At 41.7% G+C, this 17254-nt stretch overlaps 1 protein-coding gene across 22 annotated transcripts in view; it reads left to right on the top strand.

The window, feature by feature from the left end:
• Nucleotides 1-17254, top strand: part of LOC101026511 (transducin-like enhancer protein 4) — a 157026-nt gene that overhangs the window by 129875 nt on the left and 9897 nt on the right. For 12 of the 22 annotated variants that reach the window (XM_031654119.1, XM_031654111.1, XM_031654110.1 and 9 more), the window contains 11 exons: nt 46-99; nt 925-1077; nt 1299-1394; nt 2295-2427; nt 2761-2954; nt 3797-3873; nt 12915-13164; nt 14239-14486; nt 15954-16101; nt 16644-16794; nt 17152-17228. In XM_031654119.1, the coding sequence (XP_031509979.1) occupies nt 46-99; nt 925-1077; nt 1299-1394; nt 2295-2427; nt 2761-2954; nt 3797-3873; nt 12915-13164; nt 14239-14486; nt 15954-16101; nt 16644-16794; nt 17152-17228 (1581 nt within the window). The remainder of the gene's footprint in view (nt 1-45; nt 100-924; nt 1078-1298; nt 1395-2294; nt 2428-2760; nt 2955-3796; nt 3874-12914; nt 13165-14238; nt 14487-15953; nt 16102-16643; nt 16795-17151; nt 17229-17254) is intronic. The other 10 variants (XM_031654121.1, XM_031654120.1, XM_031654124.1 and 7 more) reach the window with 1 other exon arrangement.

The raw sequence follows: 17254 nt of genomic DNA, 5'->3' as shown, positions 1-17254 counted from the left end.
TATTTTGTGGGGGGAGAAGATAATGCTTCTCACTTGTCAATGCAGGACAGCGATGGTGAGAAAAGTGATGACAACTTGGTGGTTGACGTTTCCAATGAGGTATGTTAGTGGCTACTTTAATTTTCTGCTCTTGTCCAGCCATATCAAAGACTAGTTGTCCAAACAATTAGTATCCAAAATATTTTGAGATTTGTCATTTTGTTGTTGTTGCTGTTGTTTTTTGAGGCAGGGTATTGTTCTGTTGCCCAGGCTAAAGTACAGTATTGCGACCACAGTTCACCACAGCCTGGAACTCCTACGCTAAAGTGATTCTCCCTGCTCAGCCTCCCGAGTAGCTGGAACTACAGGCACACGCCACCGTGCCTGGCTAATATTTAAATTTTTTGTGGAGATGAGGTCTCATTATGTTACCTAGGCTGGGCTCAAACTCCTGGGCTAGGATTAATTACAGGTGTGAGCCACTGCACCTGGCCCAAAACATATTCTTGATTTCTAAAGGGACCCACTTTTTATTTACATAAAAATTATATACTACTGATTTTATGTTATTCATCTTTTCTTTTTTTTTTTTTTTTTTTTTGGTCGCTGTTCTTTTCTATGAAGAGTAAAGTGTCTTCTCTACCGCAGTGAAGGCACACCAGATCTCTGTGGTCAGCCTGCAGGTCTCGTTGACGTGCAATTGGCAGATGGGTGGGGTTTTGATTTTTCTTTGGGTTTTAAATAAGTACTATAAATACTATAATTTTGGGGACCTCAATACTGAATATTTTCGTTAGTAGTTTCAGTGAGTATTGTTATCTGTTCTAGCACATTTGTGCTTCTAAGCATGCATTAAATGCTTTTGGCTAGAAATGTCCATACCCAACAACCCCAGCGTTGTAAATGGGCTGTGCTTGCATTACTATCCATGATGTTCCTTTGTAGGATCCATCTTCCCCTCGAGGGAGCCCAGCACATTCCCCGAGAGAGAATGGCCTGGACAAGACACGCCTGCTCAAGAAAGATGCCCCGATTAGTCCAGCCTCTATTGCATCTTCCAGCAGTACTCCCTCCTCCAAATCCAAAGAACTTAGCCTTGTAAGTAGCTCCTTACCATCTGAGTGTGACCTCTGCCAATTTGATGTTTGAATTTGATGTTTTTATCTTTATATTTCTCACATTTTTTACAGGACTTTTATTTCCAAGTGTATATATATGTTCAGTATTTACGTTTAATTGGCAAAAGTATGTAGAGCAGAATAAGTTTACTAACTTGTTGGTGATGAGTGTTTATTTTGTGATTCTTTTTGCAAGGATAGAAGAGGGATATGGGGAAATTGAGTGAAACACGTCTTAGCGAAGATGAAAAATGCACACTGGGGTTACAGAGATGGTTTTGTCGCCTGTGGTTTATGGTAAATTTAGTTTGGGGCTTGAATGTGATTTTGTTGCTAGCTTTGTTTGAATTACCAAGCTACATATGACTGCAATAATTTTCCCTTCCTATCTAAAAAGTAATCTGTCATTTACAAAAGTCTACCTTGACTCACATCACAAATCACAAATGCAAAAATGAACTGCTCACCCATCAGGATAATCTCCCTGCACCCTATTCTTCTGTGGCTGTGTAGTTAATTGCAATTTTGTGTGGCGTGTCTTTTTTCCTCACCAGTTATTTCCTTGTAACATAACATTTAAAGAATAAAAAGACAAATTCAGTTTTCTAATAACCTCCGGAATTCACAGCTAAAGGAAAGGAAAATCCTCAATTGCTCTGCAAATTAGGGGGAATATGTCCGACAGAGGGCTAGATTGTTGGGTTTTTTAAATTTTTTTTTATTTTCTCTTGGCCTTCTGGCATTCTTTTAATGGCACCTGCCCTCTGCTTAGTCTCTATGACAGTTCAGACTTGGATCTGTTTTCTGATGTGACCTGTTGTTCACCAGGAAGCCTCTTATGACATGAACATTCTGCCAGGAGCCCAAAGTTACCCCAGTCTTTACCAAAGCCACCGGCAAGTGGCCACAGTTAGGACATCCTGGTTTGTGAGCCTCATCTGACTCAGACCAATTTCCTAGAAATGAGCTACTCTCCTCAAAATTCAGCTTTAGTTTATGTCTTCCCAAATATTAGGTCTGCGGTCTCAAGGAACTCTTTTGTTTCTTTGTTAACGTTTCTATTAATGAAAATCAAGGCCCAAGCTGAAGAACCTCTTTCATTTTTTTTCTCCCTTCCTTTTCTTTACCTTTTTAATGTTTAAAATCATTGTTAAAATCATATTCTAATTGCTGGTACGTGTCATTTCATCTCGTTAGAATGAAAAATCTACTACTCCTGTTTCAAAGTCCAATACCCCTACTCCACGAACTGATGCGCCCACCCCAGGCAGTAACTCTACTCCCGGATTGAGGCCTGTACCTGGAAAACCACCAGGAGTTGACCCTTTGGGTTAGTAAGAAAAAAGTGTTTTCTATATTTTTATGGTTGTTTTTAAATAATGTAAAGAGTACAGTACATTAAAAGTGCTAATGACCAGCACTGAATGGCTGTTAGACAACGTTACTTAACCTGAACTGAGCACCTGGGACCAACCTTGTCTGGCACATGGTAAGTGTTCAGTAGAACAGAGTGAATGAGTGAACTCTGAAGGCTTGAATGACTTTTGAGAATATTAAAATAAGCTCATTTGAACCATAGATTCTATTTTTTGACATGTTTACAAATGTCTTCACTGTTGTTTCCTGTGTTCTTCATTTTTCTTCCATCCATTTTGGTTTGCAGCCTCAAGCCTAAGGACCCCCATGGCAGTACCCTGTCCATATCCCACTCCATTTGGGATCGTGCCCCATGCTGGAATGAACGGAGAGCTGACCAGCCCCGGAGCGGCCTATGCTGGGCTCCACAACATCTCCCCTCAGATGAGCGCAGCTGCTGCTGCCGCCGCTGCTGCTGCTGCCTATGGGAGATCACCAGTGGTGCGTTTGTGAGCTTCACAGAATAATATTTTAGCACACAGAGGATTGTCATGCTTGATTGATTGCTTGATTGATTGAGACAGGGTCTCACTCTGTCACCCAGGCTGGAGTGCAGTGGCATGATCTTGGCTTACTGCAGCCTCTGCCTCCCAGGCTTAAGTGATCCTCCCACCTCAGCCTCCCAAGTAGCTCAGACTACGGCATGCGCCACCATGCCCAGCTAATTTTCAAAATTTTCCATAGAGGCAGGGTTTCACCATGTTGCCCAGTCTGGTCTCGAACTCCTGGCCTCATATGATCTATCTGCCACAGTCTCCCAAATTGCTAGGATTACAGGCATGAGCCACCATGCCTGGCCTCTGTATTTGTTAATGTAATTTATATAATCTAAGGTATTTAGAAATCTGTGGGTATTTATAAATTAAGCCACATGTAATTATATCTTGAGATCCATTTTCTTTTGTAAGGTGAAGTTTCTTTTTTATTTTATATGTCTTTTTTAAAGAATACTAATTTTAAATTTTCCAAAATGATACTAATTTTGGAAATTTCAGACCTACAGAATTAGATCACATAGTATAATGAATGTAATGACTCTGGTTTTACCATGAGCTTCAGTAATCATTAGTATAATTTTTTAATCTATGTTCCACCCTCAAGTGTGATACCATTAAATCCTAAACATTTTATCATTTCATCAGTGAATACTTCTGTGTATGTATCTCTGAAACCTTATTTTTTAAGGATCTATTCTCCCAGGTTTTAGAATAGATTTTGAGAAGGATAAAACAAGTCGCATGTAACTGTGCTTCTTTGTGTTGTTTGCTTGGGAAAAATTATAGGTGGGATTTGATCCACACCATCACATGCGTGTGCCAGCAATACCTCCAAACCTGACAGGCATTCCGGGAGGAAAACCGTGAGTACCTTTCTGCCTCTGTACTCACTGTGTGTCAAACTCAGGTCCCTTGCTGACCTGACCCCTTAGACGTTGAGTACCACTTGACAGTGTTGAGGGAGTTCCCATGACTTGTATTTTTTACCTTGCAAAGTATTTTTCATTTTCTCTTAGCAGAAGAAGAGAAGTAATGAAGTGGGGTTTTGCAGTGTAAAATTTTGAGCTTTAGTATGTAAATGCAAATTGCAGAAGCATCTCCAGTAGTCAGGTCTTCTCTACATCTGTTGCAGATTTCAAGGCAATTCTTTGTTCCCAAAGTCTGATTATTATGTGCAAACCTGGATGTTCAAAATTTGAATATGTTGGGAAAAGACATGCCAAACTTCAAAAGCTGAAAGGAAATAAGGGCACTCTTAGGCTAAGTTCTGTTTTCAGAAAGGGTGACTTGCTCAGTTGGCTTCTTATACTGTGCTGTGGGCATCTGGAGCCTCTGTATTCACAGATTCCTTGAGTTAGGAAAGACAAAACACAACACACCAGTTGTTCTAGCCTCCTCTTGTACATTGTGATCTCTCACCAGATCTCATTCCAAATACTTTATTTTAATCTAATGCACCTTTTTATTACTACCTAGTCACAGTTGTCTCTGCTAATTGGCTTCATCTTCCCAGAAACAAAGATTTTACTATAAAGTAGCACTGGCTCTTTCTTTAAAAGAAAGCAGCTGGCTGCTTTCTCTCTCCTCTCCTTTGGGAAGCCTCCCCCGCAGATCCTCCATGGCCTTGTTAGTCACCTGTGTGTGTGCATTTATTCTCATCACTCTGTCCGTGGGCATCCCCTCTGTCACTACACATGCTGTATATGTGCTGCCTCCCCAGTCTCCAGGGCTATCCAGACCTGACCCTCAGTAGCAGCTCAAAGCCCCTTCTCCCAGAGGCTTCCCTGGTAGCTTGCCTGCCTTGAGGCATTTTGTTCTTACTGTCCTTCTTCCTGCAAAACTTTCTGTGGCTTAGTGTCTCATTTAGTTATCTAAGATGTCATTATGTCAGAGCGTTCTGCCCTGACAGCCCTATTATCCCTCTCTCCCTTCCTCCGTATTATTCTCTCCTGTTCTACTACCTTTTTAATGCTTATTTATAGCCATTTTCTGCCTCTCCCTCTTGCCTATAAGTTCCATGAAAGCAGAACAGAGCTTTCTGTTGTTCGGTTATAGAAGTAATCTCACTGCCTAGAATGGCACCTGGTTCGTAGTGGTGCTCACAGTATGGGTTTGCTCAGGGAACGGATATGTGCTGGTCTCTCTTCCCGGACCTCCCATTGCTTGTTTATTCACTCCCTCACACTCGGGCACCTAGTTTTCACCCTGGTGTTAATTGCATGCCCTCTTCTCCCCACATCCCTTCAGTGTTGCCTAACCTAGACCCTTTCTTTACTTTCCATCTGAGGAATCCGAATCTCAGTTCTTCCTTTTGTAACATATTAATACTTCTCCACAGACTCTACCCTAACCTTCCTTGTTACATCAAACACAGTGCTGGCTCCATAGTCAAGTTGCTTGGTAAATATTTGACTGATTAATAGGGGAGAAAAGACAAATTAGAGTTCCTCAAGAGTTGAAGGTATGAATATCAGTTACCATAAAATTCTGTGTACCTGTGCGTGTTTTGCAAATAGTTGTTGACTGACTGACAACTCTTATTGACCAAGAACTCTGAGGTATTTGAAGGTGAAAATTGGGCTATTTCAAGCAATGCTAAATAACAAGGTAGTACGATTAATCAAATAATGACCCAGATACCTACAAGTTCCATATGAACTTGTGGGGAAAGTGGAAGGGTTCCTTTAGGGAAGAAGTACTATCTCTTTTTTATGGTCACTTCTTAGGTAACCAACAGTTGTACCCAGAGCTACAGCATAACCACTAGAGTGAATGAGATGATGCTTCTTGCCTCAGCTGCTGCTTTGAGGCGCAAGGGGTGTAAGTGTCTTTAAGGAAACACCTTGGCTAGGGGATTTGGACCAGTTAAAACACTGTGGAGTCACAGCTGCTCTGACTCAGGTCGTGCTTCTGAGTCTTGAGCTGACTTCCTTTCATCAGTTTTGACTTTTGGTTTTATAAAATGTTTAAACATTATAAAATGTTTAAATGTTTAAGATCATTTTGGGTGGGTTAATGGATTAGAGGATTGTTGAGAATTTGTGTTTATGAGAGTAACAGTCACATCTACTGCAATTGGCAAATGACACTTTACCAGGAAAATGACACTTTACCGAAAAGCATGTGGTGCAGTCAACAGAGTATGGTTTTGGGAGTGTGACAGATCCCAGTTTGAATTTAGACTCCACCAGTTGAATTTAGACTCTTCTCTCCACTGAGAGGAGTGGCTTTATGCACAGTTTCTTTGTGAGCTTCAGTCGGCTCACTGAATCAGGGATGGCACCTCCTCAACAAGAAGGATGTGAAGATAGGAAGTAAGATAATATGTTGTGTGTTCATTGAGTGCCACATTTGTTACATGGTGGCTGTTTAGTCAACCCCAGCCTTATTTCCCTTTCAGCTTTGTCCCAGCATATTATCCATTTTTCAGCTAGCTATGTAATAGGAGGTACAGTGTGTTTTAGAGGCAGAAGTGACCCAAGAAGATGGGTCATTGGTAAGTCTTTATGTAACAGAGCATGAAGGCATATAAAGTTATATTGACTTATATGCCCATAGAGATAATATACTTTTATTATAGATTTTTATAGCAGAAATGAATATAACAGTTATGTGGCTCTCCAGATCATAAGATATAGAATTGTGCAACGTTGTCTTGTGCATATTTTTCAAAACAAAACTTTAAGTGTGCTAGAAAATAAAACAAAAAATCATTCATCCTCCTCCATCACACATACCCACAATGTAACTACCTTTCTCCAGAAAGACTTATAAAAGTTGTGCGTCTCTGTTCTAATTATTTCACACAATGAATTGCTAGATATTATCAGAAATTATAATTAAATGCATGTTCCAAACTAATAAAATGGTGTTTATTATATAATTCTCATTGAGTACTCTTGTCCAGGTGAATTAGCAGAGGTTCTACTCCATATATAGTTGGAATGACAACATAGTTTAATTTCAACATAAGCCAAAAATGGCCTTTCTCCTTCACCTGCTACTCAAATGAGACTTCTATGGCTAGTGTATAAGTATTTGATTAAAATCACGGTACTAATTGTATGGGATATGACATGTGAACAGAGCAAAAATAAAAGATCTCAGGTTAGTGGATTATAGGCTGCTCACAATTCAGAAATCTGACTCTTTTGCATTGGTTTATTTTTATAAAGCAAGATTTTCAAATGAGAATAATGCCTGATACATGGTAAAAACCTTCAACAAGTGTTTGTTGGCTAACTCTGGTCTGTGTGCTACTTAGAACCAAGGTTTTCTATCATACGTCAATGTAAAATACAATAACCAGTCTGTGTGCTACTTAGAACCAAGGTTTTCTATCATACGTCAATGTAAAATACAATAACCAGACGTCGTTGTGACCTCAAGGTCGAATCCCATCTTGTGACACATTGGAAATGTGGAGAAGGTGTTGTGCACGTGAGAGATGAGCACAGCACAGCAGAACTGGGCCTCAGAAAGGAGAATGAGGGGAAGGTGGGAAAGCCAGCAACCTTCTTTAAATATGCAGGGTCTTTGTCAAGATGATAATCCATATATAATGAGTTTGATACGCATGTTTTTAAAAAAGCAAATTGCATGTGTCTGGATTGTTCAAAGTGTAATTATGTCAGAAGGTCCAAGCCTAGCATTTTCTTCAACTGTCTCTTATTCTCCTCGCCATGTTTGTTGGAGAGCCACTCTGCTCGTAGCAGCTTAACCTGTGGGGTGTATGTTTGTGTTGAGAGGAGTTCAGGTCACTCTATTTCTCTCCCTCCAGCCCTGTATTTCTAGTTATTTGTTGGGCATCTTAGCTAGGGATCTTCAGTGTATGTTACTTGCACCACAAATTCATTATATCCAGAAAGTACTTTTGTAAATTAGGTCCTCTTCCCAGTTTGCCACTTTTTTGGTAACTACAAGTACCACGTTTCTTTTTTCCTGAGCTCAGAAACTCAGTTACTGTAGCTCCTCCTCACATCTCATCAATTTAGTCCTATAGGATTTTATGTCCACTGTACCTTCTAACTTGTCATCCTTGCCCTTGCCTAGTTCAGGCCCCCCAGTACCTCTTATTTCAATTGTTGGAATAATTGTTGTTGTCGTTGTTTGAGAGAGAGTCTCGATCTGTCGCCCAGGCTGGAGTGTAGTGGCTTAATCTCAGCTCACTGCAATCTCTGCCTGCTGGGTTCAAATGATTCACATGCCTCAGCCTCCCAAGTAGCTGGGATTACAGGCACATACGCCACCATGCCTGGCTAATTTTTATGTATTTTTAGTAGACATGAGGTTTCACTGACTGGTCTCCGACCTCCTGACCTCAAGTGATCCATCCCCCTTGGCCTCCCAAAATGCTGGGATTACAGACGTGAGCTACCACGCCCAACAGGAATAATTGTTTTTAATTCCTCCTGTCATCCTAATCCTTGCTACTAAGTTGATTTTATGAATAGCTTTGCCCAGTAATGGCACACTCCCTCTATCCCTCAAAAATCCCTGCAGTCAATTCTGGGAAGGTCTCAGGCTGGCATTCTGGTCCTTCCCTTTTATAGCATTACATTGATTTAATTGTATAGAGATACAGATCTGGTATGTTTTTTCAGACTATGCTTGGCCAGTTCCTCTATCCATCTACTATGTGGTTATTATTGAATGAATTCCTGGATTAAAACCAGCTCATTTCACCTCATCCTTTTGGGACTTTTGTTCTCTGCTATTCTTGCTAGCTGGAATATTTTTTCCATCTTTGTCTTTACTTGATGATATCTTTTCACTCTTTAAAAACCCATTTCTATTACCATGTCTCTCTCTCATGCAACATAAGCTCTATCTTTCCTTTTCAAAACACTTCAGAATACTTTCCATTAGAATGTGACCTGATATTGTAGTCACTTCTGTACTTTTCTCTCATCATGCTAACTAGATTGTTAGTCACTTGTGGGCAAGACCAAGTGCATTACCTAATTTTGTATCCTTAGCATGACATTTGCGTCAGAGTATATGGATGGGAGATACTTAATATATTGTTGCATTCAATTAGTTAGAAACAGAATAGTCCTTTGCGCCTGGGTTTCTCTGATTCCTAGCTGTGTTGACTTCCCTCATACCTTCCAGGAGTCTTTGCTAGTTACAGTCAAAGAGTCTATTGAAATCTGATATTTAATAAGTATGTACTAGAGCTTTATTGTTGCCAGTTCTGAGTGCCTTCTATGTATATTAATAGTGAACAGAGGGCCACATTAATGAAAGCAGGCTCTTGGAATTCATCTGGACTCTTGAAAGGACTCTTTCCGGGAACATAGTAGGTGCTCACAGAGTGGTTGTGATTGAGGTGAAGGCTGTCCTGTTGAAGACCTTGAAGGAAATGGTGTGCCTGGGTTCTTAACTATTTAAAATCTCAGTGCTCTTTAAAAACCATTTAGTGATTCTAGACTAGAGAATGAGATGACTTTCCTAATAAATTATCATTAAGAATGTATAACACCATCTAAACTTGGAATAATCTTCCTTTCCCTTCCTTTAAGATTTAGTCTTCATGACCTCCTAATTGCTAAATCAATTAGCCTTTTTCTCGGTCGTCATCCCTCAGAACCTCCGCCTTTAAGGAGCATTACTGCCGCCTTCTCCTTGTCTGAACTGAAATCTGGCCGTCTCCTGAGGTCACCCCTTCACCTGCAGCTCCATACGGGGTGACCTTTCCATTTCATTCGCTGACCTCAGCACCAGCAGTGGGGTTAATAACAGCTGTGGTTGCCACCCCTTCCCCAGCCTTGCCAAGAACAGAACTTTTCTACCTGTTTATGAAAACTTTGCTCTTTTCAGGCTCTTGCCATCGGACTACCTCCTCCTCCACCTTGTTGGAAGTATTTCCCCAGTGTATTAAAGACTTGATACACGGCTGAGAGTCTGCCAGCACCCAGAGGCTGCCGTAATCCTGGTTGACTCTGGTATCTACAAAGACAACCACCCAACATCTTCATCGTGGTCTTGGACCCCCTCATCTCTAGTGAACATCTGCCCTCCTCACCTTCAGTTACCTGTATTGACATGTTCACAAAGAAGAGCTTGTCATCACCCCTGTGTCCCCTCCAAATTCTAATCATCCCATCCACACAACCTACTGTGGCTCCAGTCAGCCAGAGTGCTCCACGTTCTATTTCCAACTTACCACTGTCTCCCAAGCTCTAGCCACTTCTTCTCCCCTGGATTACTGTGTAGTCCCCAGACTAGTTGTCTTTTCGTTTTGCCACCTACACTCCATTCTTCACCCAACAATCAGAAGATCATTTGAAGACGTTAACTGAATCGTGTCACTTTTTTTTGCACAAGTCTCCAGATTCATATTCGTACTCATCACAGCCTACATGGCCCTTTTTAGTTTGGCCTTACCTGTCCCTTCATATCCTATATGCTCTCCATCGATTGCACTCTGGCCTCCTGGCTTATTTCTGGTCAAGGCCTTTGCATTTGCCGTTCCCTCTGCCTGGCACATTCTCCGTTACTTATTTGTAAGGCCTGTGTCGTTCCTTCAGCTCTCAGCCCATATGCTACCTCTTCAGAGAGGGCCACCTGACGGCCACTCTGTGCACCCCTACTCTCTTTTATCTGAAACTGTGTGTGTATATTTAATGCTATTTTCCACTGTCCGAGGTTACTTATTTATATTTATCTGTTACCTGTTTTCCCCTCTAGGATGTAGATTAGTGTAAGGATAGGGACTTTGTCGGTGTTGTTCACCTCTGATTTCCCAGCACCTGATGGTAACTAGAACATACGAGGCATTTAGGAAGTATTTGCTGAATAAATGAATAATTAGCATGCGCTCTTGCTCTGGCCTTTGAATTTGCCATACTCCTAATCATCATACTATCTTCAGACAATTTGTACCCATTCTTAATATTGCAGCCCCATTGCCATTTCCTCTGTCCTTTTCACTCTGTCAAATTCCTAGACTACCATGCATTGTTCATCACACTGACCATCTGACATTTTGATAGTTATTTATGTGCATATCTCACTAATGAATGTGCCCCTCAGGCTGTAGCTTCAGGAGAACAAAGTGTGTGCATTTCTTTCTTATTCCATTCTTACCATAGTGCTTGGCACACTGGGATACTCAAGAAATGTGTGTTAAGTGAATGAATCTTAGTAAATTGTCATGTGATTGAACATCTTCTCCCCCTTTCTGTTTTATTATCTCTACTAATAATTTAATTCCATGACTACTCTGGCTGGAGATTCCTTAAATGTCCACATTCTTTGGGATTCTGTATCTGGTCTGCTTCTCACTGCATAATCTGCTCTGGGATTCTTATTTCCGTCCCCTTAGCTTCAGACATCACTTCTTTATGGATGATTTCTAACCTGACCTCTCTCCTGAATCATAGCTGTTTGGATTTCTGCCCTGAAGTTCAAGAAAACCAATTCCTTCACCTCCCTGTAGGTGTACCCTTGAGTTATGCTTCCCTGTCATCTTCACTAGGTAATGCAGTCTACGTGGTCACCCAGGTTCTAAGCCCTAGGGTCCTCTTCAGCATCTCTCTCTCAGGTCACCCATCCAGTGTATCTCCAAGTCCTGTTGATTTGATGCAAGAAACGTCTTCTGTCCATTGGCTTCCTAGCTTCCCACATCCTTCCCCTCCAGCAAGTCTCACGTACTATGTTCTACAACACTCTGTCATCTGCAGAGGAAGTAAGCCTGCCACTGTCTGGTGCCTTCATCTTCCACAGCCTCAATGCATGCTTCGTTTTTTCTGGGAACATTCAGGTAGTTGAGGACCATTCGATAATGGACTGAATTTTGATGAATGTGGCCGGCCTGTAAATTTTTGCATTAAGGAACGATAAACTTTTAATTTAATTCTACAGCTTCCACAGTTTGGTCCAGCCTCCTGTCCTTTGTGCACCCACAGTGCTTTCCCTTGGTGTGTCTTTTGTGAACTACTTTCCATAAGCAGAGCAGATTCCCAAGCTCCGTGCCCAAGTAGAATAGCATTGTTTCTAAAATGGGCTGTTGCCTGTGATAGTCCCCAGTATAGGCCCAGCTGCCGCCTGCCTGCCTCTGGTGTCTTCTGCTTCCAGAAACATGCATCACAATAGCCTCACTTGCCCCTTCCTGACTTCAGTGCCCTAAAAATAAAAATGAGTGTGTTGAGGGAGATGCTCTTACTTAAGTTGCATTTTAGAACCAAATGCTTCCACCACCTGAGGGCTTTCCCTGGAAACGAACTGGAGATGGAACTGCTGAGAGATACTCACAGGCGGGCCTTTGGGGCTGTCAGGACGCTTTTTTAGGTTCTCATTCCATTTGGATTTTTTAGAATTTGTGATTGTCAAGTCTGATCAAGGTTTTAAACTAGGGCTTTATCATTTTGTTTTTCTTTTCACATCTGTTATTTCAACATCTAAGCCTAGAGGCTCTCAACTCCTTAAGCTTCCTGATTTTGGCCTACTCATCTCCCTTAGTAAGTCCCTTGCCTGACGTGAATTGATCTGTAGGCAAGGCCTCATCACAGGCCTCTGATTCATCCAAAGGAGAAGGCACTGCAGGTTTATAGAGAATCCCTGAAGGTGGCTACTGCACTTGACATTGGTTATCTCATTGAATTCTGTGAGGTATAGGTAGCATTCTCTTCATTTTAGAGATTAGAACTGCAGTTTAGAGATTCTAAGTAACTACTGATGTCTCACAGCAGTTTGTACAGAGTCAGCCTGAGATCTAGCTCTGTAGCAGCCTAGCTGTATGATTCTGGAAATTATGTTCTTTACACTGTATGGGTAAATTCGATTTGTTCGTAAATCACAAGTGGCACTGAAGGTGTTTTATTTCTCATCTCATTACACTGAACAGTTAAGGGACATTTTTTACATTCCCCTCTTTCTTTTTTCCTCTCCATTGCCTTAGAGCATACTCCTTCCATGTTAGCGCAGACGGTCAGATGCAGCCTGTCCCTTTTCCCCCCGATGCCCTCATCGGACCCGGAATCCCCCGGCATGCTCGCCAGATCAACACCCTCAACCACGGGGAGGTGGTGTGCGCGGTGACCATCAGCAACCCCACGAGACACGTGTACACAGGCGGGAAGGGCTGCGTCAAGGTCTGGGACATCAGCCACCCTGGCAATAAGAGTCCTGTCTCCCAGCTCGACTGTCTGGTGAGTGAACATGGATGAACAAGACTTAGACTTTCATTCAGAAAACAGGAGGAGCTGATGAGAGAACTGTATGTATGAGCAGCACCACACAGTATTGATCCCAGGTGGATAGTTGCTCTTCAGGGGATTGCGATCTTTCACTTAGAGTATGTCTTTTGCTTCCTAGAGACGCAGTGATCTAGTTCTTCATGTGTGGCATGTGCACCATACTGATTTCATTAACTCTGCCTCCCATGGGAAAAGACAAACCTCTTGTTCTCCCCTCCGATGGTTAAGCAAACTAAGAGCCCATACAGTGACTTTATGAGCGTGCACCTAAATATCATCTGTCACATGTAAAGAGTAACTTACTGCCTCATGTGGCAAATACTAGATAGCCCCTCAGCTGCTACATTGGCCTTAGCCCTTGAGTTCTTTAGGAAATGTCAGTTTAGTAGAATTTTTGCTATAGCATGAGGCTACATCAATTGAACATAATTAAATATACATAAGATTCCCGTAACCTCATGAGCTAGGAGGAACTTTTTTTTTTCTGTTACTTAACACTCCATGATCAAGTCTTACCTCTGGTGCAGCTTCATCAAACGCATGATGCCCTTTAGTCACGTAATGCAGGCCCAGGCAAAAGGAACAGACTGCCAGGGAGATATCCCTGAAACTTTCTTGCCATCAGTAGCAGGACCTTTCAGCAGCAGAACTGAGCCTGAGTCTACCAAGGTTCCAGGTTTGGATACTCCAAGACTGTAAGAGCTCCTACATTAGTGTATGTGTGTATCTGTGTGTGCAGATGATGCAAGCAGTTGGTTAATTTGGTGGTGGTGGGAGTGGGTTTAGAGCTTTGCATTTTGATGCTAATTAAGATTAAATATCTCAGTACTACATTTTGTAGATCAAGTTTAAGTACTTCCCTAATTTCATGTAATTTTCTAGCATTAATCCACTTTATCATTGTCATAAGTATAAATGGCTCATTAAACCAGGAGGGAACACAATACTTTTATGGATTTCTGCTCTCATGTTAATGCTGTTTTCCTTTCCTCATGAGTAATCTCTTGATGGTTTTTGTCTCTACAGAACAGGGATAACTACATCCGTTCCTGCAGATTGCTCCCTGATGGTCGCACCCTAATTGTCGGAGGGGAAGCCAGTACTTTGTCCATTTGGGACCTGGCGGCTCCAACCCCACGCATCAAGGCAGAGCTGACATCCTCGGCCCCCGCCTGCTATGCCCTGGCCATCAGCCCCGATTCCAAGGTCTGCTTCTCATGCTGCAGCGATGGCAACATCGCTGTGTGGGATCTGCACAACCAGACCTTGGTGAGGTAGGTTAGCAGGATCTGTTACCAGGTTGTGAGGAGGAGCCGATTTTACCATATTTTGCCAAAGTACTGTGTATGTAGGTATGGGGGGTGTGTGTGTGTGTGTGTGTAAAGGGATATCTTACTAAAAATTGTTCAGAACAGGTCCATTTTAAGATGTTAAAAACAAATTATCAGTATAAAAATCTGGTTTTCTATAGTACTTGAACTTCATAAAATGAGGTTTTTTTCTTCCTTGACATTATACTAAAGCATCACCAATTTGTTTTAACAAAATGAGGTCAGTTTGACATAATTAATATACATAAGGTTTCCATGACCTCATGAGCTCCTTAGACATCTGTAATTTGCCATCTGTGTTTGCTAACAAACCATTACTGTTGATAGAGCCTCATTGGGAAGATTTACAGTATATGGTACTGTCTTGGGTGCCATAGACATCAGTGTATGGTACTGGCTTGAGTGCCATAGACATCTAACAGGTTCATTCCTTCAGCAGGTATTTAGCAACTCCCATGGGCCTATGCACTGTATTGGGTGCAACTCATTCTGAAATGGTCTAGATTATCTGTTGTCCCACCTTTGAGGTTGGATAGATAAAACTTTACAAGTGAGATTATAAAGGGTTGGTGTTGGTAGATGGGAAAAGCTCTGAAACGATTCTCTAGGTGTCAATACCTAAGAGATTAGCAAGCAAGTAGAATGATCAGCTACAGAGTATGAAAAGGTTGTAATCAGAGGTAGCTACAAGTCATGTGTGTGAAAGAAGAGGACTTTACTATCTGTTATTTCAAAGGACTGAAACCTATAGATTCCAAAACATATCGTCACTTTCATTGCTTATCAGGCAGGCTCTCATGTGAAGCTGCTTCTAACCCTTTTTTCTCCTGCTGACCTTGGTACATTTTGCCATGAGTGATTCCTGGGCCAGTAGTTCACACTGAGTATCTTTTCCAGGTGCCTTACTTGAGAGCCTCGCCTTCTGTCTTGCACAGCCACCCACAGACACATTGCTGCTCATTGGCAGGACTAGTTCTGTCGCTCCCTGTGCCATCCCCAGTCCTTTCTAAAAGGGAAAATCAAATTCTCTCTCCCTCATAGCACAGTGTTAGAATAGGTCTCAGAATATATCTTTGATTAGTTCATATACGTGTAGGCGTGTTTCCTTTTGTTAATTTCAGATTTTTTTTTTCCATTAGTAATATCAATCATGTTTTCATGAAAAAGTAATTAGAAGAATTCCTAAGTATTCAAAATCAAGCAAAAAGTACAGGACATTTGGCATCTCCGTTAAACTTTAATCTCTTCATATATGCTTTGTTACTACTTTGAATAATTAGAAACCATAATAAACCAAAATGAAATCTACAAATAAGGCCTGGATTGAAATTGAATCATCAAGGAATTCTAAATTGAGTTTAACTAAAAGCTAACTTTTCAAGGGCTTTCCCTCCATTTTGACATTTTCAGGCAATTCCAGGGCCACACGGACGGAGCCAGCTGTATTGACATTTCTAATGATGGCACCAAGCTCTGGACGGGCGGTTTGGACAACACGGTGAGGTCCTGGGACCTGCGTGAGGGGCGGCAGCTGCAGCAGCACGACTTCACCTCCCAGGTATGATCTGTGGCTGAGGCATTTCAAAGATAGGGTTTTAGGCTGAGGTGGGCAGATCACCAGGTTGGGAAATCAAGACCATCCTGGCCAACATGGTGAAACCCCATCTCTACTAAAAGTACAAAACTTAGCTGGGCATAGTGGCATGCGCCTGTAAATCCTGGCTACTCAGGAGGCTGTGGCAGGAGAATCGCTTGAACCTAGGAGGCTGAGATTGCGCCACTGCACTCCAGCCTGGCGACAGAGCAAGACTCTGTCTCAAAATAAAAAAAATAAAAAAGATACAGTTTTATGAAACATATCACCTACTGAAAGAAGAGGCAGTTCACTTACCGTGTGATGTCACTTTTGATTCTGGATTAACCACTTTGAAATCTCATTACTTTGAAATCATCCATTTGACTTTGGTTTTCCCCTGTACAATTCAAATTATCTTGATTTTCTTCATAATGTAAGTAGTATCTGTAGAAGGGATAGTACCTCCCAGATGAAAGAAGTGTGTCCACTGTGGCCACTGTCACCATCACCTGTTTTAATTCTAGATCTTTTCTCTGGGCTACTGCCCAACTGGAGAGTGGCTTGCAGTGGGGATGGAGAACAGCAATGTGGAAGTTTTACATGTCACCAAGCCAGACAAATACCAGCTACATCTTCATGAGAGCTGTGTGCTGTCGCTCAAGTTTGCCCATTGTGGTAAGCAAGCACGTTTTGTCCATTTTCTGTCAACCAGAATTGCTCCTTCCCCCTTCCTGTGTTTTTATTTCCAAGTCGAATCCTTGAGTTCGTTACCGTGCCCCTCTTCAGAATTCTATTACTTCCTGATACATGCCTGCTTCCCCAACACCATGTAATTTTCTGGCATTAATCCACTTTAACCTTAAGGATTAATGACTCATTAAATCCAGAAAGATAGACTTTATTTTTGAAGCGAAAGTTACTTTTTTACAAATGAATGAGTTTTCTGTGAATAGTTTGATGTTCTATAAAGCACATCTTGGTGTCTGACAAAGTAACACAAACATTGCCTTTTTCAAAACCCTTTACCTGTAGGCAAATGGTTTGTAAGCACTGGAAAGGACAACCTTCTGAATGCCTGGAGAACACCTTATGGGGCCAGTATATTCCAGGTAACATGGAACTTGTTAACTACCAC

The sequence above is a fragment of the Papio anubis genome, chromosome 13, assembly GCF_008728515.1.
Source record: "Papio anubis isolate 15944 chromosome 13, Panubis1.0, whole genome shotgun sequence".
Taxonomy (NCBI): domain Eukaryota; kingdom Metazoa; phylum Chordata; class Mammalia; order Primates; family Cercopithecidae; genus Papio; species Papio anubis.
Note: the sequence above shows the minus strand (reverse complement) of the source record. Positions and strands in the feature narration are given on the sequence as shown.